Raw genomic sequence first — 25,682 nt, forward strand, 5'->3', positions numbered from 1 at the left:
CAAAAAGTCATATATTCTTCCCTTTTGTAGGTTAAAACTCCTCATAAAAATGTTGATAATTATCACCTCAATATTATTTTAAGATAAATTTCCATTTCTTAGTGAATTTTTACAGCTAAAATATTAAATCTAGTTTTAAGTCTAAATATAGCTTGCTATATTTAAGTGGAAATGAAAAGGAAATAGTTTATTTATTTTTGGTATGTCAGTTTATTTTTAAGTCTTTAAAAAGGATGTTTAGAGAATGGTTCAAAGCATAAGCTCAGAATCAAAAGTGAATATGGTTGAATACTCTTCAAAAATCCATCTGTTACCATCTTCTTACTTTTATGCTAATGGATACTCCAGCTTTTTAAAGTATATCATTCAGCAAGTAGGAAAAGTTATGAGACACTTTCGTTACTAGACATTATATTCATTTTCAAAGGCAGCGAGGTCCATTACTCAAGCCTACACTGAATGGTAAAAGCAGAATTCAACATTTAGGAAAATCAAAAAGTTTAAGAAGAATCAAGAAGAGTCTAGTAATCATATGTAAAAAAGGTATACATGTGTGATTCATATGTATAAAAATGATAATAATCATCATAGGTACAAATGCTAAAGATATTTTTTAATGTTTGAGATGAACAAGTGGACTTGATTTGTGATGTTCATAATTTATATAGGCCTATCCTACTTCTCATTCTTCAATCCCTCAACAAAACTGTTTTCAGTATCTTATGAAACACCAGATATTATTCTAGACTCTAAGCTTTAAGAAGTGAAAAAAAAAAAAAAAAAGAGTTACTGCCTTCCAGAGATTACAGTATAGCTGTAGATCTGTGGAATATATAACTGTCTGCAATATATTGTGTTTGAAATAAACTCAGAGTGCAGTAGGAATAAAAATAGGAATATAAATACAAATTCAGACCATGGGGGCAATCTGTAGAGATGAGAGATAGATCTAGGAGAGGGCTTTGTAGTTGAGAAGATACTTGAACTGAAGTTGAAAGAATTGGTGCAAGTTAAACCAGCAGATGGAGGGGGTGGGCAAGTAAGGAGTAGGGGAGAAGACACAGAGGTGATAAACAGCAACATTTGGAGACCTGAAGACAGCTCAGTTTAACCAAAGTTTGGGAAGTGGGCAGAGGATCACACTGAAAACGTTTGTTCAAAAGAACACTGTTCGCACTTTTCTTGAAGGCTCTGGAGAGCAACTAGATGATTTCAGCTGAGCAGTTTTATCACTGAACTACTGTGACAGCAGCTGGTGGCAGAAGGACCATTCAGTAGAGAACTAACTAGAGCTTGATGGATATAAAAGAACACGTTTGAGAGATATCCTGCTGTGAAATCAACGCCAATGTGTGACCAGTTGCCAACTGACCCATCACCCTTGAGACCAGTTGAATCTAAGTGTGTGTAAGAAAGGGAAATGCCGGGAATGATCCTCAGGTTCTGGCTTGAGGGGCTGAGATGATGGCCCGGGTTTGGATCATGTCCACTAGCCGTGCAGCACGTTTGCCAAGGAGACCTGGGAGAGGTCTGCACTTCACATGGAGTACAAGACAGTCGTTGATGGCGGAGGGTGTGACTATGCTTCAACGTGAAAAAATATATAGATTAAGAGCTCTGTTAAATGTGGGAATTTCAGAGCTGATCAAGGAAGAGACAGTAGCAGGAAAAGCATGGTGCACAAGTTTTATTTGGCTGGTCTTGAACAGGCTTGCATGACAGGGAAGTTTCTCTCAGTAAGACACCTCCCAGAGATAGCAGTATGGGCTACCACTTAGAAGGAGGATGGGACAAGGAAACCCCTGGGGAGAAGAAGAAAATAGAGAGTGGTTTAGAGACATTTAGAAAATGCCACTCACCAGCAAGATGGGGAGATTTGGGTCAGAGAGGTCTGAAGGGCAGCATCAGATGATAGTGTTTCAACGCTGCAGGATTTGTCATTCATGGTTAGCAGATGTTGAGTGCAGTTTCTCAGAGTATATAACGTAGGTAGGCTCTAAATAACTAAAAATATATTTATTTGGACTGTATTAAAACAATTAGATGTGTGAGAATTTGAGATTGGTGCAGTCTGGCATTGGTGTCTTGGTCTGCTATGAAGAAGTAAACAGTATGGGCACCATTTTAGGCTAATACTCAGGGGCCATCACTGGCTCATTGATATAACAGGATCCTAGGGAGAGAGACACCTAAGAAGGAGATGGAGATGCAAATCCTGGGGAAGAAGGCTGACAAACAGCAAGTAAGAAAAGAGAACCACCTGAAGTGTAGTTAGAAAAGTCAAAGGAGAATAAAAAAGTCAAAGGAGAGGATGGTCAAATGAGACAAATGCATCATAAAGTCTGAATTCTGTCCCCAGGTGTAGCCATTGGTGACACAGGCAAAAGTAGGTTCCATGGGCCACTTGAGGCACTGGAGAAGACTGGAGTGAAAGGCTTCATTCCTGGCCAAGACAGACTCGGCAGCTAGAGAATTTCTGACAAGGGTGGACAAGGGCGAGGAGTTGTTTTTGTTTTAAGTGTTGAATTAAGAAAAGTGAGTTGTTGAACAAACTGGTGTTTTTGGTTATGTTTCTGTTGTGTAACAAGCTTCTCAGAACTTGATAAGGAAACAACAACTCATGGGATCTATGCTCATGGATTAAGTCAGTCAGCATCTCAGGAGAGGACAATGGCAATAGCTTGTCTGTGACATAGTATTTGGGGCATCAACTGGGAAAATTCAGTGGGTTGGTATGACTTAATGCTTGGAGTCTGGATCAGCTAGGCTGGAGGACCCACTGCCAAAATGAGGGCTGTGAAAGAAAATAAATACCCTATGGTAAACAGCATTATTTCCTTCCTTTTATGGCTGAATAATATTGCCACCACATCTTTTTTAATCCACTCTTCTGTCAATGGACATTTAGTTTGCTTTCATGTCCTGGCCATTGTAAATAGTGCTGCAATGAGCATTGGGGTGCATGTATCTTTTTAAATTAATATTTTCTCCAGATACATGCCCAGGAGTGACATTTCAGGATTATCTGGTAACTCTATTTTTACAACATGGATGGACCTAGAGATGATTATACTAAGTGAAGAAAGGCAGACAGAGAAAGACAAATCTGATATATGAATATTAAAATTTATGCAGATGAACTTATTTACAAATCAGAAATAGACTCACAGAAATAGAAAGTAAATTCATGGTTACCAAAGGGGAAAGAGGAGGTAGGGACAAATTAGGAGTTTGAGATTAACATATACACACTACTTGATATAAAATAGATAACCAACAAGGATCTACCATATAGAACAAGGAACTATACTAAATGTTTTGTAAAAACCTATAAGGAAAAGAATCTCTCTCTATGACTCTTTGCGACCCCATGGACTATAGCCCGCCAGGCTCCTCTGTCCATGGGATTTCCCAGGCAAGAATACTGGAGTGGGTTGCCATTTCCTTCTCTGGGAGATCTTCCCAACCCAGGGATTGAACCCGTGTCTCCTACCCCTCCTGCATTGGCAGGCAAGTTCTTTACCACTAGTGCCACCTGGGAAGCCCTCATAAGGAAAATAATCTCTTTCTTTCTTTCTTTATGTATATACATATAAATATAATTGAGGGCTTCCCTGATAGCTCAGTTGGTAAAGAATCCACCTGCAACACAGAAAACCCTGGTTTGATTCCTGGGTCAGGAAGATGCACTGGAGAAGGGATAGGCTATCCACTCTAGTATTCTTGGGCTTCCCTTGGGGCTCAGCTGGTAAAGAATCTGCCTGCAATGCGGGAGACATGGGCTTGATCCCTGGGTTGGGAAGATCCCCTGGAGAAGGGAAGGCTACCCACTCCAGTATTCTGGCCTGGAGAATTCCATGGACTGTATAGTCCATGGGAGCGCAAAGAGTAGGACACGATTCAGTGACTTTTGTTTTCTTTTCTCCAACATATAACTGAATTACCTTGCTGTACACCATAAACTAACACAACATTGTAAATTAATTCTACTTCAATTTAAAAAATACCTTAGTGGCTTTTACTCCTTTCAGAAAGAAGGGGGAGTCCACTGAGGCTGAGGGTATGAGGTAGGAGGCTGGAAGAGAAGGGTGGCAAATTGAAATAGCTTCTAAGAGGAGAGGAACTGGGAGTCCCCAAGCCTGAGAATTTCTGAGCAACATTTAAGGCTCAACTGAGATTTTGAACTTCTTGTTGCAATACTCTGCACAGTTGATTTATTTCCAGCAATATATAATGCTAGTGGAGAGTGGCAGCTATGCAGTTTCCTTGGGTAAGAAGGGTTGGGTTATACCACAGACCTTACTTGGATATAAACCTCATTCTAAATTCATTGATATGTGTACCTGAGGAAATAAAAGCTCTAGGTAGACCTTAAACAAAGGGGTGAATGAGGAATAGTTACCCTAGCAAAGTGATACCCGGGAACATTTCGTACCACCTCTGTGTTCATTTGTCATATTATTTAAATGCATATAAATGAATGTTTCTCCTATTTTGGGGAAAAACTGCCCAGTCTCAAGACAGGAATTAGCTTTGCTTCATGGGGTGAAGTCTGATCTTCTGATGTGCTGTATTGAGAAGGGGTCTAATGCCAAGCCTGGGATTTCAGGGGTGGGGCGGGATGAACAGAGACCTTTGTCATGGATGATGGAAGGTCAGTGGTGGTGTTCATCCTAGCCCTTCTCTCTAGCTATACCTACTCCTGTTTGAAAGGAGATATGAAGGGAGTGGTAGTGATTACAATAAAAATGATAGTAGTACAATGACAAAGCTCTTTCCATTATACCATGTAATACATACATAGCATTACACTTTTGCAAAATAACATTACATGTTTGTTGAATGTTTAAAGAGTGTTTAACAGGACGAAATCTGCAGAAAAATGTTCAAATATTTACCAAGTAATTTTAAGATCATTGGCATATAGAATCTATTCTGACAGAATTTTATAACAAATGCTCTAAATTTGTAGCCTATTTCCTTGAGTACATTCCCATTTCAAATCAAGAGCAAATCTATGACCAATATTTGGTTTCTTCTATACTATGAAGATAATTGAATTGTCTATATACTTGCATACTAACATTTTAATTAAATCAACTATCACTTCTTTCTGTTAATTCTCTCAAAAAGATAGCCGAATAAAGTGATTGCACTGATCATTTGTACTAATCAATTTCGGCAAAGTTCTTTACCTACTATATTTTATTGATTCAAAAATGAGGACTTTAAAAATATTTTAATATTCTGAAATTTAATTACAAATGATTGTATGTCATTTTTTTTACTAGAAGCATTTTTTTTCTTGGTGGTCCATAAAATAACATTGCAACTTACATTCTATGACATCATAGATTCAAAGAAAAGCAGTAGGTAAGTCACAGAAAGAAGGAAAAATTGGCATCTAATAATTCATAGAATAATGAACTGATTCATCAACATACTTTACAGTAAGTTCTATCCAAGTGGAATTTTCTTCTAGTCAATATTACCTACATTCTAATTTTCACAGGTAGTATTAATTCCTATCAAGATTTTTCTGTTGACACAACATTGTTAGTCAACTACAGTTCAAGAAAATTAAATAAAAAATATTTTTCTGAATGATGTTGTGATAATTCTCATGTATCAAGACCTGCCAATATTTCAGGAACTTTAACCCTTATAGCAGAAATTCATCAGGCAGCCAATAAAATAATTACAGTGGGTAAATTCCAGAGTGAATATAGTGACAGACTTTTGTCTAGCCAAGAAGTAAATCATGGAATTTTTAGCACCAGACCATAAACTCTTCCAATTTTATAATGATAAAACTAAGATCTACAGAGGTTTAAGGTGTAGATCCTATGCTTCTGTTTAAATGGTAGAACAAGACTGTTGCCTGAGAGAACATGAGAATAAGTCACTAATTTAATTCTCCCAGTCATGATTTATAGATCTGGCTGTTGTGAAATTTCACAAGATGCAGAACATTTTCTCTCTCTAGCAAAGGTGAGGTTTTACCTAGCTTGACTATGCCAAAGCCTTTGACTCTGTGGATCACAATAAACTGTGGAAAATTCTGAAAGAGATGGGAATACCAGAGCACCTGACCTGTCTCTTGAGAAACCTGTATGCAGGTCAGGAAGCAATAGTTAGAACTGGACATGGACCAACAGACTGGTTCCAAATAGGAAAAGGAGTACATCAAGGCTGTATATTGTCATCCTGCTTATTTAACTTATATGCAGAGTACATCATGAGAAAACACTGGGCTGGAAGAAGCACAAGCTGGAATCAAGATTGCCGGGAGAATTATCAATAACCTCAGATATGCATCAATAACCTCAGATATGCAGATGACACCGCCCTTATGGCAGAAAGTGAAGAGGAACTAAAAAGCCTCTTGATGAAAGTGAAAGAGGAGAGTGAAAAAGTTGGCTTAAAGCTCAACATTCAGAAAACTAAGATCATGGCATCCAGTCCCATCACTTCATGGGAAATAGATGGGGAAACAGTGGAAACAGTGTCAGACTTGATTTTCTTGGGCTCCAAAATCACTGCAGATGGTGACTGCAGTCATGATAATAAAAGACGCTTACTCCCTGGAAGAAAAGTTATGACCAACCTAGATAGCATATTGAAAAGCAGAGATATTACTTTGCCAACAAAGGTCCATCTAGTCAAGGCTATGGTTTTTCCAGTGGTCACGTATGGATGTGAGAGTTGGACTGTGAAGAAAGCTGAGCCCCGAAGAATTGATGCTTTTGAACTGTGGTGTTGGAGAAGACTCTTGAGAGTCCCTTGGACTGCAAGGAGATCCAACCAGTCCATTCTGAAGGAGATCAGCCCTGGGATTTCTTGGAGGGAATGATGCTGAAATTGAAACTCCAATATTTTGGCCACCTCATGAGAAGAGTTGACTCATTGGAAAAGACTCTGATACTGGCAGGGATTGGGGGCAGGAGGAGAAGGGGACGACAGAGGATGAGATGGTTGAATGGCATCACTGACTCGATGGACGTGAGTCTGAGTGAACTCCGGGAGTTGGTGATGGACAGGGAAGCCTGGTGTGCTGCGATTCATGAGGTCGCAAAGAGTCAGACAGGACTGAGCGACTGAACTGAACTGAATCTCAAGTAGGAAAGTATGCAACTGACTGTTCACTTAATAGTAGAAAGAAAAGAAGATCTTTAACACTCATACTTTTAAATCTTTTTGAGGAATTCAGATTATTGTTTAACACATTTTCTGAGCAACTCATACTACTTTGCTTATTTCAGATCTTCTATAAGATTACATTATAAGAAGATCTTATTATACTGTGCTTGTAAGTTTTTATTTCACATGTTGCAAAGAGTCTTTAGTAAATGATATTCCTAGGAAACTGTATAAATCTGTTTTCACTCAGAGTTTCAAAACTCCCTTTGTATCATAAAATTTGAAGTGGAAAAAAGTCTTTGAGACCAACAATTTTTCAAAGATTAGTGTTTGACATTAATGTCTCAAGAATGCAGCTTTATAAATTGGCCTTGGTGGGGACACTTTATAAAAAATTAAGAAGATGACTAAATACAATGGACATCGTAATTTGGGCATTCTTGCAGACATGCTTTTATTCCTGGAAAACACAGAAAAGAAAGTGTCTAATGACTCCAAATTATATTCTTAAATCTAAAATATTTCTTGATATAGCAAATTGTTTACATAAAAATGTATTCTTTTTAGAGAATTAAATTATTTCATTTGTAATTCTTGCAGCAGAGTAAAAACAGCCAATTTGATGATGAGGAGCTGGGGTAAATTTGTTTCTATGAACAGAATGTGACTTAAGGGATGAGTAAACAGAGAGTGAATAGAAACCTAAATGAGTTATTTCTCTTTAAACAACTGAAACTCCTAAAGTGTCTTATATTTTCATCCTTAGTTTAGAAAAAAGAAATTATATATGCCATTTTACTATTCTTTAATCATTAGTGGGTTTTTTAAAAATATGATCATATGTATTGTTACAGTATATTTATTACCTGATGGTGGTATTTTGATCCTTGGTCATAATTCCTTTCCAACTTTATAAAAATACAGTGCTCAGTCATATATGACTGTGCCCCATGGACTGTAGCTCACCAGGCTCCTCTGTCCATGGAATTTTCCAGGAAAGATACTGGAGCAGGTTGCCATTTCCTACTTCAGGGGATCTCAGCCCAGGGATCTAACCCGTGTCTCTTTTCTCTCCTGCATTGGCAGGCGAATTCTTTACCACTAGGGCCACTTGAGAAGTCGCCTTCTAAAAATATATCCAATGACAAACATTTTAGAAACCTTTTTTGAGGGGGAGGGACTACAGAGATTATGTACAACATTATTTATATAAATAATGAGATATAATTTCTATTGAACTTTAAATAGTATTTAATCAATCTAACAATTAGAAAAATAAAACTTTCCAACAAAGTTTAAGTAATTCCATTTGTCTTGGAATTTTGTTCTGTTTTTAGTTTGAAAGCAGATTTCAATCGTAGTTGTTATAGTAATAAAGCTTGTATCTATCTCCTAAGCAGTGTTCTGTATCTTTATTAGAAGACTTTTTATTATTTAACAGCTTGATTTGGAAGAAGCTGTAGTCATCTACATCAATAAACAGTGTGTGTGTGAGAGAGAGAGACAACTTTGGCTTTTCCAAGTACACTAGAACTATGTAAAACATCTGAGATCATTGTATCACAATTAGCCAGGATGGCCTTGCTCCATCAATGCACTCTATGTACATTCTATTCTTTTATTCTTTCATAGCGTTCCGCACGGTAGTAGATTAAGTACCTAGGAAACAGCACTGACTCTTTCTGACCCGCAGGCGAATGTTCCATTCCTCATGCTCCCCGAAAGGAGTAAGTAGCTCGATGCTGGGAACACATCTGACTCACCGCGTTTTCCTAGAGAAAAAAAAGAAAAAGAAAAGAAAACCTTCAAAAAAAAGCCAGTCCATCTTATCTGAGATTTGCTACTTGTGCTTTTTTAAGGTCTTCTCTTTGTTCGCTGTTAAAAAACAAAAACTTCTGGTCTGGCGTAAGAAACATCCGAACATCACAAGAGAGGCGAGAGACAGAAGCGGCGCAGTCGGGATGGGCTTAGTGCCCGCTTCCCCGGAGCTGGGTTTCTCTCGGCTTCCCGCACAGCCTCGGCCGCGAGGTGGCACCGACCGCCAGCGACCGCGCGCGGGCGGGACCTCAGTCCGGCGCAGCGCCTCCCTGCCCGCCCCTCCGAGTGCCGAGCGCGCACCCCGGCCGGGGCGCGTGGACGGACAGTGCGCGCGGCTCTCCACGCTGCCTCTCGAATTCCCCCGGAGCCTCCGGCGAGACCACGGAGAGGGTGCGGGGGGCTGCGGCGCACCCGGGCTGTCACGTGTCCGGGACTAGGTGGAGCTCAGCTTCAGGGGCTGCTCTTTCCTTCCCCACCGATCTTTAGGATTTGTGCCGGACAAACACCCGCGATCTTTCCACTCCACTCCCTTCCGCGACCGTCCTTTTCGCTTTAATAAACGGGCCAAAAGACGGATCCAGCAGACAGGGTAAGTTCCAAGTGTACACTTTTGAAGGGACTGACTTTTGAGAAATCTCTCACTGATGAGGTGAAGGATGAGAGAGGAAGAAGGAAAGGCTTTTGAGTCCCGAAATGAGGAGCTGCGGGCGCCCGGGCAGCCTTCGGTTCGGTCCCGCGCAGGCGGTAGCGAGATGCTCCATACCACCCGCCACACGGGACCGCTGAGGTGTGGGGTGGACGCCGGTGACCCAGGTTCTGTACGAGGTTCGAGTGCCCCTCCTCTGGCCATGGTGAGACTGCGTCCCTCTTCCTTCGCTGTCTTTGGCATCTTTCGCGAGCCTCCGCGGGGCGGCTGCGGTGGGCTTTTGCGAAGAAACACGCCGCTGGGACAGCGGGAGGAGAAGGGCTTGCGAGTCCGCCTCGACCCCGCGTTCCGCTCGTGTCGGCGGGGAGCCGCCCCGGTCCAGGTGGGCGCCCAGCGCGCTGCCTGGGTGGAGCCCTACCCCCCGGAGCCGGCCTCTCCTGTCTCACGCCGCTCACTAAGAGACACCCTGTTCCCTACTTCCAAGTTTCCAGCATCCAACTCTCGAGGTCCTTTTACACTGGTGGTGGTGGTGGTGGAGCGCCACTGGGTAGGAAATTGTGGATGAACTGGAGATTGGGGTGGCCAAAGTGGTCCATTGGTCTCCAGGTGGACTGGAGACCGGAGAATATTTTAAGGACTGATACCAGGTTGGATCTCTGGGAGGGTAAGATCGCCTGGGAAGGGAATGGCTGCTCACTCCAGTATTCCTGCCTGGAGAATTCAGTGGACTGGGGAGCCTGGCGGGCTACAGTCCATGGGGTCGCGAAGAGTCGGATGGGACTGAGCAACTAGCACTTCCACTTTTCCCTTTGGGCCAGAGAGAACTGAGTTTGGGCTCTGCTTGTCTGTTTCCGGCCGTTGTGGATGTTTTCTGCTTTGGCCAGTCTCATCGTTATTGATAGAGACGTCTCCAGACAAATGGATGGCGTGTGTGTGTGTGTGTGTGTGTGTGTGTGGCGGAGAGGGAGGGGGTGGAAGTGTTAGGAATGAGGACAGTTTGGGGCAGTTCACGCAGTCACACAATATGAAAAAGGTGGGCGCCTAAGCGTGCCGACAGGAATTTTGATTTAACACATCCCATTTGTTCTTTGATAACTCAGGAAAATCTAGGGGAGGGGAAAGTGAGGGGATGTTTTGACATTCCTTTATTTTTTCTTTTTTTCTTTTCTTTTTTTAAAGGGCTTTCAGATTTGCCTTCCCACCAAGATCCCAGGGAAAGCATAACTTGCCAGGTGGCACACGGGCAGGGGAAGCACAGAGCTTGCCTGGCTCTGCCTGAACGCGAAACCCCAGCAACAGTGTTGCTTCCCCGGTGAGAGCAGAAAGCTGTCTGCCGGATTGCGTTGCATACCGATGACCAAAGACCTACTGCTTTTCGGTGAGCGACTACTGCTTTGTTAGTCTTTCCTTATTGTTACAAGGCAGGTGTCTGTTGAGCAAGCCCTCCCGGAAGGGGAAAAAAAAAAAAAAAAAAACAGAATTATGTAACTCACGTCCATGAACTAGCAATAACTTTGGTTATTAACAAAGTTAATTTGGTGAGTAACAAGGCTGATACTTCTTTTCCAAAAAACTAGGGAGTTGAGCAGCCAGTTTTGAATAAATGATAAAATGTACCTGAAACAGGTTGTGACCAGAGAGCTGTTTTCTCAGGTTGTAACAGCTCTCGGAACAGCAAACCATGAAGGCCAGTACTCTAACTGTAATGGAGAAATATTTCCATTTGGAAGGGGGCTAATTTGCCAACTGGTGATATATGTAGTGTGTGTGTCTGTTTTGTCCCAAGGAGCAGGACAGCTCTATTGAGATTTAACAACCATTTGTTTTTATTTTGCCACGTGTCTTTAGGTCCCTATTTCATTTTAGAGGTGTATATTGGAATAATAAATATTAAATCATTTTCTTTTTCAAAGATGATGTATGTAAATTCTCAATATTGTTATTTTTTGACAATTATCATCCTTGAGATTATGTTTAGGTAGGCTTAAAATATACCTTTTATCTCATGCAGAACTGTTTTACACAAGTGGAATGACATGCACTTAGCAAAGGAGTCTTTTGAATACTCTAAAAAAAATAGTTTTCATTTTCTATGTAGCTAAAGTAACTTCTACGTAATAAGAAAACTGCTATTCCTCAACAGGTATGTGTAGCAAATATAATTTTAAAGGGATATAAATTTCAAATATAAATTCAAAGATAATTTCAAAGACTGGAGTTTCAGTAGATTTAACCTAAATTCATCTGCAAGAAAGCTTTGTTGCCCATAAACTGTAATAATTTAATAAGTGTTTGCATTAAGTCCCATATGTACTGACTTTTGTCAAAGTCAAAGTAAATTTTGACTTAGATATAGATGTAAAATAGATATAAACTGTATTTTTCTTTGTTTTCACTGCAAACATCTTGGTGCCTCCATTACCTATTGCCTGGATTAATGCACTAGCCTCTAAATGAACCTACCTACTTCTCTCTCCTGTCTTAAGTCCTTGAAAACAACAGCTAGAGTAAGAATTTTAAAACACTATCATAGGACTTCACGTCTTTACCAGAGACTCTCTGGCGAGTCCTCCTCTTGTCTGAGACAAGTCAAAGACTGTCCCTGGAGTCATACTCTGCAGTCTGTTTCTCCTCTGCTTACCCTCCAACTACTGCTCCATAGTCCCTCCCTTATTTGTTTCACTTCTCATCTACTTGCACCACACACACTCCAGTCTTAAGGATCTGGGCTGTGTTTTCCACATGGGCTGCCTCCCTGAGGCGTCTACATGGCTCCCTCCCCGACTGCGGGGTCTTGGCTCATAGCCCTGTTCTCAAGCAATCAGACACCTTCCAAGCCACCCAGCAGCAATGCTCTTCCGACAATCCCAAGTCCCCTGCCTTGCTTTATTCTTCTCCACTGCACTTACTACCATCTTGTGTACTGTCTCTTTTACGTATTTATTTTTTCATGTCTTTCTCTGTCCATAAGACTAGAAACCCAATAGGAAGGTCACTGTTGTTTCCACAAAAACCATGTCTGACACAAAATAGTGTCCAATAAATATTTCTTGGATGAGTGAATTCTCTTTCAGAAACAATTCCTTTTTAAATTTTTCATGAAGTGGAACATCCCCCACACCTGACCTAGTAAAATGATTCTTTTAACTAGCATCCATTTTACATGTAAAAGGACTATGATAGTGTAGACAAGGAAGTCACCTTGGAGTCCATATCAGCAAACAAAGAATGCTGGGCCATCAAGCCACCAGCCACTGCAGCTGCCCTGAACTGTGTACCCTGAGGAAATTGACACAGGAAAGAACAGGATACTGGCCCTGACAGTATTTCAGTGAGCCCAGACTCTTATATCTTCCCATACATAGAAATGCATTAAATTCATTAACTTCAGGTGTCTTGTTTTCTTTAATTAACAGTAATATTTTGATGTTCCAACTACCTGATTTTTGTTGCAAAAACTCCTATATATGCTGGCTCCTCCCTTACCTCTCTGGAGAAGTCCCTCAGAATGATTTGAGAGGGTGTCTACGGGGCTTGAGTCCTCAGTGTGTCCACCAAATAAAACATAATTCTCAGCTTTTAGGTCATGCATTTTTTCCAGTCAACAATAGAATTCAGCTATTGATGTTAGTATTAACTCACATAAAAGCTTTCCACATCAGCCATTTTTATTCTAAAGCTGATATTTGCAAGGTATTATGAAATACACATAATATCTACCTTCAAGAGATAATATTATAATTGAGAGGAGCCAATTAAGATTCAAGGGACTATATAGTGCTTTGAAAGCTGGGTAGAATTTGGATGGATGATGAGGAGCAGCAGAGGCAAAGATGCAGAAGCTATAATGGGCTGGTGCCCTTGGTGACTGTGAAGGGACTGGCCCTGCTGGGACAGGGCATGTCCTGTGGGGTTGTTAGACCAGGAGTGAGGGACAGGGTGGTGGTGTTCAGGTGTCAGGCCAGCCCAGGAAGCGTAGTGATCGCTGTGTCGCATGCTCCACTGGGTCCCATGTGCTGACAGGAGGCTATGCGGAGTTAGAGGATTCAGTTTCCTGTCATGCTAGTTCTACCAGTAAAGAAAAAGTCAGATAATTGAGCCGTAATGTTAAATACCTTTCTAGCAACTTGACTCTGAAGTATGATGAGAAATTTTCTTGAATTCCTAAGAGAGTAGCATTGAAGTGTATACACTTCTACTAGCTGTGTAAAACAGCTAGTAGAAGGTTGCTGTATAGCACGGGGAGCTCAGCCTGCTGCTCTGTTACGATCTAGAGGTGTGGATGGGGGCGTGGGAGGGAGGCTCAAGAGGGAGACAATATATGTATAATCACGTTGTTGTACAGCAAAAACCAGCACAAAATTGGAAAGCAATTATCCTCCAGTTAAAAATTATTTTTCCTGAATTCTTAAATTCAAAATGTCCAAATAATTTTTAGAATAGCACTTGCTTCCTCTCAGTTCATTTTCAGACACTGAGAGACACAGATATCCTCTCTCTTTGGTATTCTTGAGAGAAAAGTGTGATTCCAAGGAAGTCTAGGAGTCTTTCCAGGCTGCTGACAGAGGAGAGAGTTTCTATAACATTCACACTTGATATCATTCCACTGCCTTTCCTAGCTCTGCTAATTTCATTCTCATTACATGGTAGCAACCTTTACTTTTATTCTTCAGTTTTATAAGTTGTAGTTTTATAACAGACAACACCTCATATTCTAGAAAGCAAAAGCACTCAAGGAAAGATTCAATAGTGGCACGACTTAAAAAGCAAAAGCATATTTTATTCATGAAATTTCTTATCTCCTTTTCAATGGAAGTAAATCTGCATGATTTTCTTTATTGTTCTCACAGAAGAAAGAAAAGCACTGCAATTCCCTTTCTTAACACAGGCACAATGGCTTGTTAATTAACATAAGAAACCTCATCTCGTATATTTACTTAATAATCTAAGGAAAATCAGAGATTTTTTTTTTTAAAGGAGATTTTAAGGTCTACAAGACTGTTGTCTATGATTTGTTTTGTTGGTAAGAAAAGAGTATTCCTATTACAAAATGCTGTGAAAGATCAAAAGTACAACTAAAATTTACATCTCAGCCTTCTATTTGTATACAGTCTAGTGAGGAGGGAAGATATTTACATGAACAAAACCTTAGAAATCCATAGAAAGCTTCTGACATGTTAATTAAGTTGTTGAATCTTTAAGTCAGAAATAACTTCAGAGTTACCCCAGTTGAATCCCCTACACACCATGAGAACTTTCCCAGACTTTCTAGTAGCAATTACAAATTATGTGTGGGGAACAGTTTGCAGGCAGTTTGTTCCATCTAATTAAACTCTTGTTCCTCATAAAGATGTGAAATAGTTTTAATATAATCCACTTCCCTTGGTCCTACTTCTAACTTGAGTGGACACAGTATTCTGAACCAGAAGCTATGGACCAAATGCTGCCCATTCAGATAGGAGAAGATGTGTGTATGATTCCTAGGAAGTCCTTTCTGGATTAAACATCTCCTGTTCTTTCAGCAGTCCTTCATAGGATAAAGTTTCTTGGTGGTTCACTGAATTGATAATTTTCTTGAGGTACTTGTGCCAAATAGTCCTCTCTGAAGAGCAAGCAGTTCAGTGTATGATGGGGCTATTGCTATCAATACAATTTGATAAATTCTTTTTTAGAATAAGAGAAATAATTAGGTACAACTTTTTTTTGTTTTCCTTTCTTAGTTTCATATCTGTTTCAAATATTCTAACCTGTGCATTGTTTTTTTATATGTTAATATTCCTACAATGTTTAGGAATGTGCTGATGGTCCTTTATGTAAGACTTATAGGCAGGAGATTTATACACACTTTACTAATGCACAGACCACTACATTTTCCTGAAACTCAATACATAAGTACATTCAATTAAAAGTATTAGTAATGTTTTCAAATTGTTTGCACCGTTTCTACTATTTAAAAAAAGATGTATATATAGAATACATTTTGTTTATTTCAGTGTCTTCTCTTTAAATTGTAGTATGAGTGAGAACTTGTTGCGACTGCCCTCAATAAAATTAATAAAACAATTGGTCATTTTCTCTTTACAGATTGTTCAGTTCAAGGGAATGAAGAATTCAGAATAATTTTGATAAACGGATTTTAATATAGAGAATAAAAATAAGTTGAGTCTTTGACCTGCTTTGAAGAAACATACTGTCCATTTGTCTAAAGTCATCTATAACAGCCAAACCAGTCAAAATGAATTCAACATCATTTTCTCAGGTGGAAAATCATTCAATCTATTATAACTTTTCAGAGAAGAATTCCCGGTTTTTGGCTTTTGAAAATGATGATTGTCATCTGCCCTTGGCCATGATATTCACGTTAGCACTTGCTTATGGAGCTGTGATCATTCTTGGGGTCTCTGGAAACCTGGCTTTGATTATCATCATCTTGAAACAAAAAGAGATGAGAAATGTCACCAACATCCTGATTGTGAACCTTTCCTTCTCAGACTTGCTTGTGGCCATCATGTGTCTTCCCTTCACGTTTGTCTACACACTGATGGACCACTGGGTTTTTGGTGAGGCAATGTGCAAGTTGAACCCCTTTGTGCAGTGCGTTTCCATCACTGTGTCCATCTTCTCTCTGGTCCTTATTGCCGTGGAACGGCATCAGCTGATTATCAATCCTCGGGGTTGGAGACCAAATAATAGACATGCATACGTAGGTATTGCTGTCATCTGGGTCCTTGCTGTGGCTTCTTCTCTGCCCTTCCTGATCTATCAAGTATTGACAGATGAGCCATTTCAAAATGTGACCCTTGATGCCTTCAAGGACAAATACGTCTGCTTTGATAAATTTCCATCAGACTCTCACCGGCTGTCTTACACCACTCTCCTCTTGGTGCTACAGTACTTTGGCCCGCTCTGTTTTATATTTATTTGCTACTTCAAGGTAGGAAAACCTTTTCCCCCTACCATTTTCATTTTTACTTTCTTTCCACAGGAGTACTCATTCAGTGAGTGGTTCTATTTGAATTCTTTATTTTTTCCCTTCTGTAGATATATGTACGCTTAAAAAGAAGAAACAGCATGATGGACAAGATGAGAGACAATAAGTACAGGTCCAGTGAAGCCAAAAGAATCAACATCATGCTGCTGTCCATCGTGGTGGCGTTTGCCGTCTGCTGGCTGCCTCTCACCATCTTCAACACTGTGTTTGACTGGGACCATCAGATCATTGCTACCTGCAACCATAATCTGTTGTTCCTTCTCTGCCACCTCACAGCCATGATCTCCACTTGTGTCAACCCTATATTTTATGGCTTCCTGAACAAAAATTTCCAGAGAGACCTGCAGTTCTTCTTTAGCTTTTGTGATTTCCGGTCTCGGGATGACGACTATGAGACCATCGCCATGTCCACCATGCACACGGATGTTTCTAAGACATCTCTGAAGCAAGCAAGCCCAGTCGCACTTAAAAAGATCCACACTGACGATAATGAAAAAATCTGAACCTGCCATAGCATTTGGTCCCAAATGATTGACGTCTGCTTAAAAACAAGCACAACCTGAATGGACTTTCATTACCTGTTCTCTTACAGAATGGGATTGAAATCATTTAAGGAAGACCAAGATTTTCTTGTGTTGCTTTTTACTGCTTTTGTAGTAGCTGTCATAATTATATCTGGAACAAATTGTGTGGGCTTTAGAATATTTTGGCAATAGCTTTGACCAGACATCTTTGAAGTGGTTTTTTTGTAAACTTATGCATAGAGTAGAAAGGCTTTTATATTGTATTTATTAGAAAGAAATTTCTTTAATATATTTGTATAAACTGACTTTAGAAGCACTGTATCCGATGTTCTCTCTCCATTGAGCCACCCTGGCTCAGTGAGATTGTTGGTAGATCGGACAGTCCTGCTTAGATGAGATTGTCAATAGATTGGGCAGTCCTGTGCAGTATACACATCCCTTCAGCCTGTTACACGTGACAGCTTGCAAAAGCAGCATTCAAGATGTGAATGCCTAGTCTGAGATCGTTCAGAAGTGACTTGCATTGTTTTTGAAATTTTAAGACAGGATTTATTTTGTTCCTAATTGATTATCACTTCAGATGAAAAAATGCATTTAAAAATACTGAGTGGTGAATATCATGGGGAATTGGATCATCCACAAGAATTAAGTGGAAAACCAGTTCCCTAACCTCAAAACTATTTTGGTTCCTGACAACCAAAGGCTTTCAGAGTATAACAATTAAATTAGTATTGCTGCATAGAGTTGGAATATATTTATTTGAATGAATGATCAAGAGGCTTCCGTTCTTCATGGACTGTTTGGTGTTTGTCAAGCTTTCTGGCATAAATAAATATATGTAGCTTTAAAGCATTTATTTCCAGCTTATAATATATATGACCACAAAGTGTATTTTCTATACATCAGTGCCTACATAGTTACTCATTTTTAATGTTCAATGGCCATATTGCAAAGGGCACCAAGGTGTACAGTGTTGAAAGATTGCCCACCCTGCCTAGGAGGGGTAAATACTAGAAAACTGAGGTCACTTCCTGTAGCTCATATTAACTTGTGTGAACTGTGTGCCCTGTGGAGTCTTACCAATCATGCACTGTGTACCAAGGCATTTTGTCACGTATATATTGATACTTCATTTCATGTACCCTGTAATCATTACTGTGCCTCAGAATCATTGAAAGGAGAGATATTTTAAAAAATAAGTATATCTTTGATGTATTATACAAAATGTTAAATGTGTCTGATTTTACTAAAATTGTTTCTCTGTTTTCTGAACAGTCTCTCTTGTGTCTCTCTTTAGCTTCACTTTTTTTTTTTCCTTTTTGGTCCTTGTCTTCCCACCTGTGAAGCATCCTCTACCCGCTTGCCAATAAAGCATTTTATACCTTGTGGTATAGCCCTTGGTGGTCCAGCCTCTCTCCCTGGCTTGCTGAAGCTTAATGAAGACAGCAACTGTTTTATATGACTCTGTGTCCCAGTGTATTTAGCAAAGTGCAAGCAAGTACACAGAAGGTTTTTAAAAAAATTTCTTAAAAATGAATAAATAATGGTCCAAATCTTTCTTTCTCATTTATTATTAAATTGACTTTACATGCTCAAATTTTCTTGGACTCCTTCTCCTAAGTTCATTTTTACCACAGAGGTGTTTTCTCTTTTATTATATCATTTTCGTTTCTAAAATAACCAAAATGACACTTTAGAAACTTGCATGATTTGTCTTGTAAGACAAATATCAGTCTTTGCATTGAATGTTAATATAAATTCAAATTATAGCCAAAGAATGAATTTTAGTTAGCTGAAAAAAAATTCTAAAACCATCATTTAATGCATAATGAAAAATATCATCTTTCCTTACCAAAACCTGGAATTTGAAACTAACTGGTGTTTTCTGCTTTGGGGGACAAATGGAAGATTTGTCTTTGTCTACTTAGGTGCTATGGAAACAAATAGCTGCTTGAGAACAGCCTGAATATGCAGGTGCTTTTTTGTCAGCACATTTGCTGAGATGCCATTTCTCGAATCTTCATTCAGCTGTATAGGCTGCTCATTCTTTAGCTTTTCATAATGAACCAAATACCAAATTCTTCTCTTTCATCCAAAGATGTCCATGAGCTAGTAGTAAAGTCTAGAATCAACCACAGATCCATTGTGATTCAAGAAGAAATAAACATTCATGTTAAATACAAACCATTGAGTTTTATTAAACTCAAGAACAAAAATCAATCGCTGGTTTAGTACAAGAGCATAATTATAATGTAGCTTACATAAAATAGGAAGAAAATGATAATAGGGTTTCAAGCACTTAGTCTGCTGCTTCTGCTGCTAAGTTGCTTCAGTCGTGTCTGACTCTGTGTGACCCCATAGACGGCAGCCCACCAGGCTCCCCCGTCCCTGGGATTCTCCAGGCAAGAACACTGGAGTGGGTTGCCATTTCCTAAGCAAGTAGTATATCAAATATTTAAGTACCTGTGAGGTTGTGTGACTGGTGTGACCACTTCACAGAAGAGGCAACTGAAGCTCAAGTTGAAATATCTGAGCCCCACACACTGAGCAGCAGATGCAGCAGGAACCAGACTAAAGTCTTGCCAGTGCTATCAAACCCGTCAATGTGCTGAACATATGATAGAGTTTTAGGAAGTGACTTCTCTTTCCCTCCTTACAAGTAACATTATTAAGGCATAACAATGACATTCACCTTCTTTCTTATTTCAGTTGCAGAAAGGACTGACATGGAAGAGGGGAGAGAATATGGCCATGGTGATTATTTGTATCCAGAATTTCCTTCTGAGAGAGTTCCATTTAAAATAGAACTGGGTTATTCATAGAAAGAAAGTGAAAGAGAAAGTGAAGTCGCTCAGTCGTGTCTGACTCTTTGCGACCCCATGGACTGCAGCCCACCAGGCTCCTCTGTCCATGGGATTTTCCAGGCAAGAGTACTGGAGTAGCTTGCCATTTCCTTCTCCATGGGTTATTCATACCACCTTTATTTCTTTACTGTTGACTGGATATTGTCATTCTCTTCTCTATTCCACAAATTTCCAAGAATATATATGTGCATGCACATTTTACCATACCTTCAAAATTCAATAGCCAAGTAAATATTTATTTTGACAAAGTATTTTTCCATGAACAGTAAAAATGGTAGAAAGAAGTAAATTTAAGCTGGGGTCCCAGGGATAACTGGCCTTGTTCAGTGAGTTTAGAGGTAGTGCTAGACCTTTTTTTTTTTTACAGCCAGGATTGCTTTTCTCAGCAATCAGAGATTCTCTTGGAATGTAATTTCTCAGTGAAGCATGAATTCTTTCACAGTCTCCCTATTTTCTTCACCTACTTATCCCTGTGGTCCATCAAACAACACATTACACTTAAGAATTGGAGCCCATGAGAATGATAGCGTAGCTTTCTAGGGCAAATGGATAAGATTTCTCAAATTTCATTTAATGATTCCTTTATTAGTATATTTGTGTGTGTGTACATGCAACACATTGTATGGATATGAATATATATATATTAAACATTTCTACAATGGGCTTATTTTCATTGCTATTTTTAAATTTCTAATAAAAATGATCACATACATAGCAGTTATCACAAATCATTCTATAAAGTACCACTAATGCTTTCCTCACATATCTGAAGATAAAACTGAGGCATGGAGATGTTATGTAACTCATCCAATGTTGTTCAGCTGGTAAATGACAGCCAGGATTCTAATCCAGGCAACTTGGCTTCTGACTACGAGCCTTTGACCTACACCAAGAACGTTTCCCACGTGCCAGACTCTGCGTGATTCCCCCACCTCTGCATCCCCTATTTTTCCATTCCTGACCTGTATCTCTAGTCCACACTGACCCTAATCCTAAACAACATCAGGAAGGTAAAAGTTAGATATTTTCAAAGCCATCCTCTGAAAGCTAACACAAATCCCTAATTATGGAGATTCAAGCCCAGGGGCAGAGCTGAGACACAGATCTCCCTCACCCAAGGATTATCAATACAAACCTGCTTTCATGTTCTCTAGGTCTTGCTCTCCTCTGCCCTCCTGATCTATACAACCCCTAGTCTTTCTGGTATCCCAGCTTGAGTCATCTTCTAGGATTATTTTACCAATAAGCAGGTCGAGTTGAAGCCTGACATCATCATATAGGGTCTCATGAGTGGAGTCTTGTTACAAGGACTGTGCCTACATAACTCCTTAATCTTGAATCCTGCCTGGGAGAGAACGTAAAGAGCTGTCAATTAAAATTGTTGACCAAGGGTGAACAGTATTTTATTAAAAGTGTTTTTTAAAATTAAATCTTCAGTATTTTATACTTAAGCAGTTTTTCATGGAACTTTACAACTGCTACTTCACTAAGCAGAATTACATCATGAACTGTGACTTTTCACATATTTTTAAAGCAATTATATCTTATTATACTTATTCTTTTGTCAAAAGTAGCCTTGCCTAAAGTTCTGTTTGTTTTAGCATCAGAAATGAAAACTGTGAGGGTCATTTGGATTTCTGGGCAATCTTTCTCTTTATTGTTTATTGAGATATAATTGGCATACTATAAAATTAATTATTTAGAAGTATTTTCCAGTGGTCTTTTGTATATTCACAGAGTTGTGCAATCAATATCACTATATGATTCCAGTTTTTGTTTATCACTCCAAAAAGAAACCCTAACTTCTGGTCTCCAGTCTGGCAAGTAATAAGCTTAGAAATTGTCGCCTTGTCCTACAAAGTAAAAAACTGAACAAACTGAAAACCAGAAATTCTCTTTAGGTCCATAAGAGAAGTGAAGTCACTGAACAGACTACTGGACCCAAATTGAAGAGACAAACAGTTACAGAGAATCACAAGTTACTGGAGGAGAAACTTCTATGGAAGCAGTACTGGGGCAAAAAAAAACTTGAACTCTAATGGAGACTTAGAGTGGACAGGCTTCCCTAGTAGCAGACAGGGCTCAGCTGGAAAAGAATCTGCCTGCAATGTGGAAGACCTGGGTTCAATCCCTGGGTTGGGAAGATCCCCTGGAGAAGGGAACGGCTACCCACTCCAGTATTTTGGCCTGGAGAATTCCATGGACTGTATAGTCCATGGGGTTGCAGAGTCAGACACGACTGAGTGACTTTCACTTTCACTTTCGAGTGGACAAGTTTGAGAGTTAAAAACTCCAGTCATATGGGAGGGGAGAGGCACGCTGTGTTGTTTACCCTCAGGAGCTTAACTGCACTTTTATGGTGAATATTGGAGAAAAATCCTCTTGTGCTTCTAGCAGGAGGCGAGGAAGAGGAACCGTTTTAAAATATGTCAGAGCATTCTATACTTCATAACAAGGCCTGCTCTTTAGGAGAATTATTTTTTCAGAGCCTAACCTGCTGGATTTTTATCACAGTCTAACTGGCCTGGGGGAAGAGTAACACCCACTTCCAGTTACCTTTCGTCTCCCATAGTAGAGAAGGGATGTACCCAACACCAGCCAAATGTAAGCACCTACCTCTCCTAAGTGGGGCGAGCGACCTAAGGAGAGCTTGTGAAGTTCACAGTTCAGAGACTCACTCAAAGAGTGAGACCTAATCTTAGGACAGTTGAATATATCCCCTCTCCTCACAGTTTACCACTACATCATTAAAGGCTATTTATCAGTTACTTTTACCCATAACATCCAGTTGTTAAGAAAAAATTAAAAGCATACTCGAAATCAAAAAACACAGTTTGAAGAGACAGTGCAAGCAACAGAGTCAGCCTCAGACATGGCAAGAATATTGATATTGTCAGACTGGCATTCAAAGTAACTTATTATGATGAATATGCTAAGGGATCTAATGAATAAAATAGACATCGTGTAAGAACAGATGATCTATGTAAGCAGAGAGGTGGAAATTATAAGAAAGCTTAAAAAAGAATTGCCAGAGATCATTAACACTGTAAGAGAAATGAAGAATATCTTTAAAGGTTTCACTACTAGACTGGACATAGCTGAGGAAAGCATCTCTAAGCTTGAAAGTAAGTCAATAGAAACGTCCAACATTGAAAAGCAAAGAGAAAATAAGATAAAATAAGCAAGCAAACAAACAAAAAAGTCAGAACAGAATATCCAGGAAATGTGGGACAATTACAAAAGGTATAACCTATGTATAATGGGAATATCAAAAACGGAATAAGAGAAAATGTAACAGAAGAAATATTTGGAGCAATAATGAGGGAGAATTTCTTCAAAGTTAATGTCAGACACCAAACCACAGATCTGGGAAACATGAAGAACACCAAGGAGGATAAATGGCAAGAAACACACATACATACAATACTATACCTAAGTATATCATATTCAAATTAAAGTTCTTCCTGCTTTTAATTTGAATATGAGATAGGTCATAGAAAAAATGATATAGGTCATAAACTCAGATCTATATAAATAAAGGAAGAACAGCAGAGAAGTAAGTGATTATAAAATAAAAGCTTTTGTTTTTCTTATTCTAACAAATAGTAGTCTGTTAAAAATAGTAATAGCAACAATAATAGCAATAATGTATATCTATATAAACATATAAAATCATTTACACAGTTGCAGTTATTATTTTATCTACATATGTAAACATACATGATTGAGTACATAGCAGTATGAGCACATTTATGTATAAGTAAAGTGAGTGACAGCAATGTTACAAGGAAAAAGAGGGAAGAATTATTATTTTGTTATTATTACCACATCAACAAAAGATTTTTAAAAAACCACATAATCATTTCAATAAATACAGGAAAAGTGTTTGATAAAATTCAACAATCATTCATGATAAAAATACTTACCAAACTGAATATGGAAGGAACATATCTCAACATAATAATAGCCAATGCAATATTAAACAGTGAAAAGCTGAAAGCCTTCTTGCTAAAATCTGGAACAAGACAAGGATACCAACTCTCACTACTTCTATTTAATATAGTACTGAAAGTGCTAGCTGAGCATTCAGACAAGAAAAAGAAATAAAGTTATCCAACTTGGAAGGAAAGAGGTAAAATTGTCATTATATGCTGATGGCATGATATTTTAAAAGACTTCAGGCTTTAGAAAACCCTAAAAACTTCACACAAAACTACTAGAACTGATTAATGAATTCAGCAAAGTAGCAGGATACAAGATTAACATAGAGAAATTGGTTGTATTACTTTATACCAACAATGAAATATCAGAAAGAGAAAGTAAAAAGAAGACTGCTATTATAAAATAGTTGAACTATTTACAAAGTGGATAGTGGTATTTGAGTGTGGACTTGGATTACTTGTAAATGTATATTACAAACTCTAGGGCAATCATTTCGTAAAAGTTTAAAAATGTCATATAAATAATAAGCTAAGAAAAAAGAGAAAATTGAGTCATACAGAATGCTAAATTAAATCCAGAAATGGCAGTAAAAGAGTGGAAGAATAAAATAAAGAATGAAGAGAAACAAGTAGAAAACAGTAAAAAGTATAGTGGAAATTAACTATATCAATAATCACTTTAAATGTCCGTGGTCTAAATATACCCATTAAAAAACAGAGGTTGTGAGAATGGATCAAAAAAGAAAGCAAGGTCCAATTATATGTTGTCTACAAGAGACTGATTTTAAACAGAAAGATAATTTAGGTTAAAAGTAAGAGAATGGTAACAAAAAACAAACGGGTTAAGGACTTGAATAGACATTTCTCTAAAGAGAAAATACCAACTAAGAAAAATTAGCAATAAACACCTGAAAAGATGCTTAATATTACTAATAATTAGGAAAATACAAACCAAACCTACAATAAATACCTCTAATATCATTAGGATGGGTACTATAAAATAATAATGATAATAAAGTGTTGGCAAACATGTAAAGAAATTGGAGCCCTATGTACTTGTAGTGGGAATATAAATAGCTGCTGTGGAAGAGTGTGCTGGTTCCTAAACTAATTAGAAATAGAACTACTATATGATCCAGTATCCCATTAGTGGATATATACTCAAAATAATTGAAAACAGGATCTAAAAAAAATTTGTGCTCTTATGTTCATAGCATAATTACTCACAATAGCTAAATCATGGAAGTAATGCAAGTGTCCATTGACAGATGAATAGATAAGCAAAATGTGCTATATACATATGTTTGTGTGAAAGACTAGGGATCTCTTCAAGAAAATCAGAGATACCAAAGGAATATTTCATGCAAAGATGGGCTCGATAAAGGACAGAAATGGTGTGGACCTAACAGAAGCAGAAGATATTAAGAAGAGATGGCAAGAATACACAGAAGAACTGTACAAAAAAGATCTTCACGACCCAGATAATCACGATGGTGTGATCACTGACTTAGAGCCAGACATCCTGGAATGTGAAGTCAAGTGGGCCTTAGAAAGCATCACTATGAACAAAGCTAGTGGAGGTGATGGAATTCCAGTTGAGCTATTCAAATCCTGAAAGATGAGGCTGTGAAAGTGCTGCACTCAATATGCCAGCAAATTTGGAAAACTCAGCAGTAGCCACAGGACTGGAAAGGGGCAGTTTTCATTCCAATCCCAAAGAAAGGCAATGCCAAAGAATGCTCAAACTACCGCACAATT

General features: G+C 38.8%; 1 protein-coding gene across 1 annotated transcript; it reads left to right on the forward strand.

The window, feature by feature from the left end:
* The first annotated feature begins 8,845 nt into the window (after positions 1-8,845).
* NPY1R (neuropeptide Y receptor Y1) lies at positions 8,846-18,512 on the forward strand. Its single transcript, XM_070791000.1, has 4 exons — positions 8,846-9,547; positions 10,784-10,982; positions 15,689-16,538; positions 16,646-18,512. Exons 3-4 carry the CDS (start codon positions 15,840-15,842, stop codon positions 17,096-17,098), a joined length of 1,152 nt encoding a protein of 383 aa, XP_070647101.1. The 5' UTR covers positions 8,846-9,547; positions 10,784-10,982; positions 15,689-15,839; the 3' UTR covers positions 17,099-18,512.
* The last annotated feature ends 7,170 nt before the right edge of the window (positions 18,513-25,682 follow it).

This window comes from Bos indicus, chromosome 6, assembly GCF_029378745.1.
Source record: "Bos indicus isolate NIAB-ARS_2022 breed Sahiwal x Tharparkar chromosome 6, NIAB-ARS_B.indTharparkar_mat_pri_1.0, whole genome shotgun sequence".
NCBI classification, from domain to species: Eukaryota; Metazoa; Chordata; class Mammalia; order Artiodactyla; family Bovidae; genus Bos; species Bos indicus.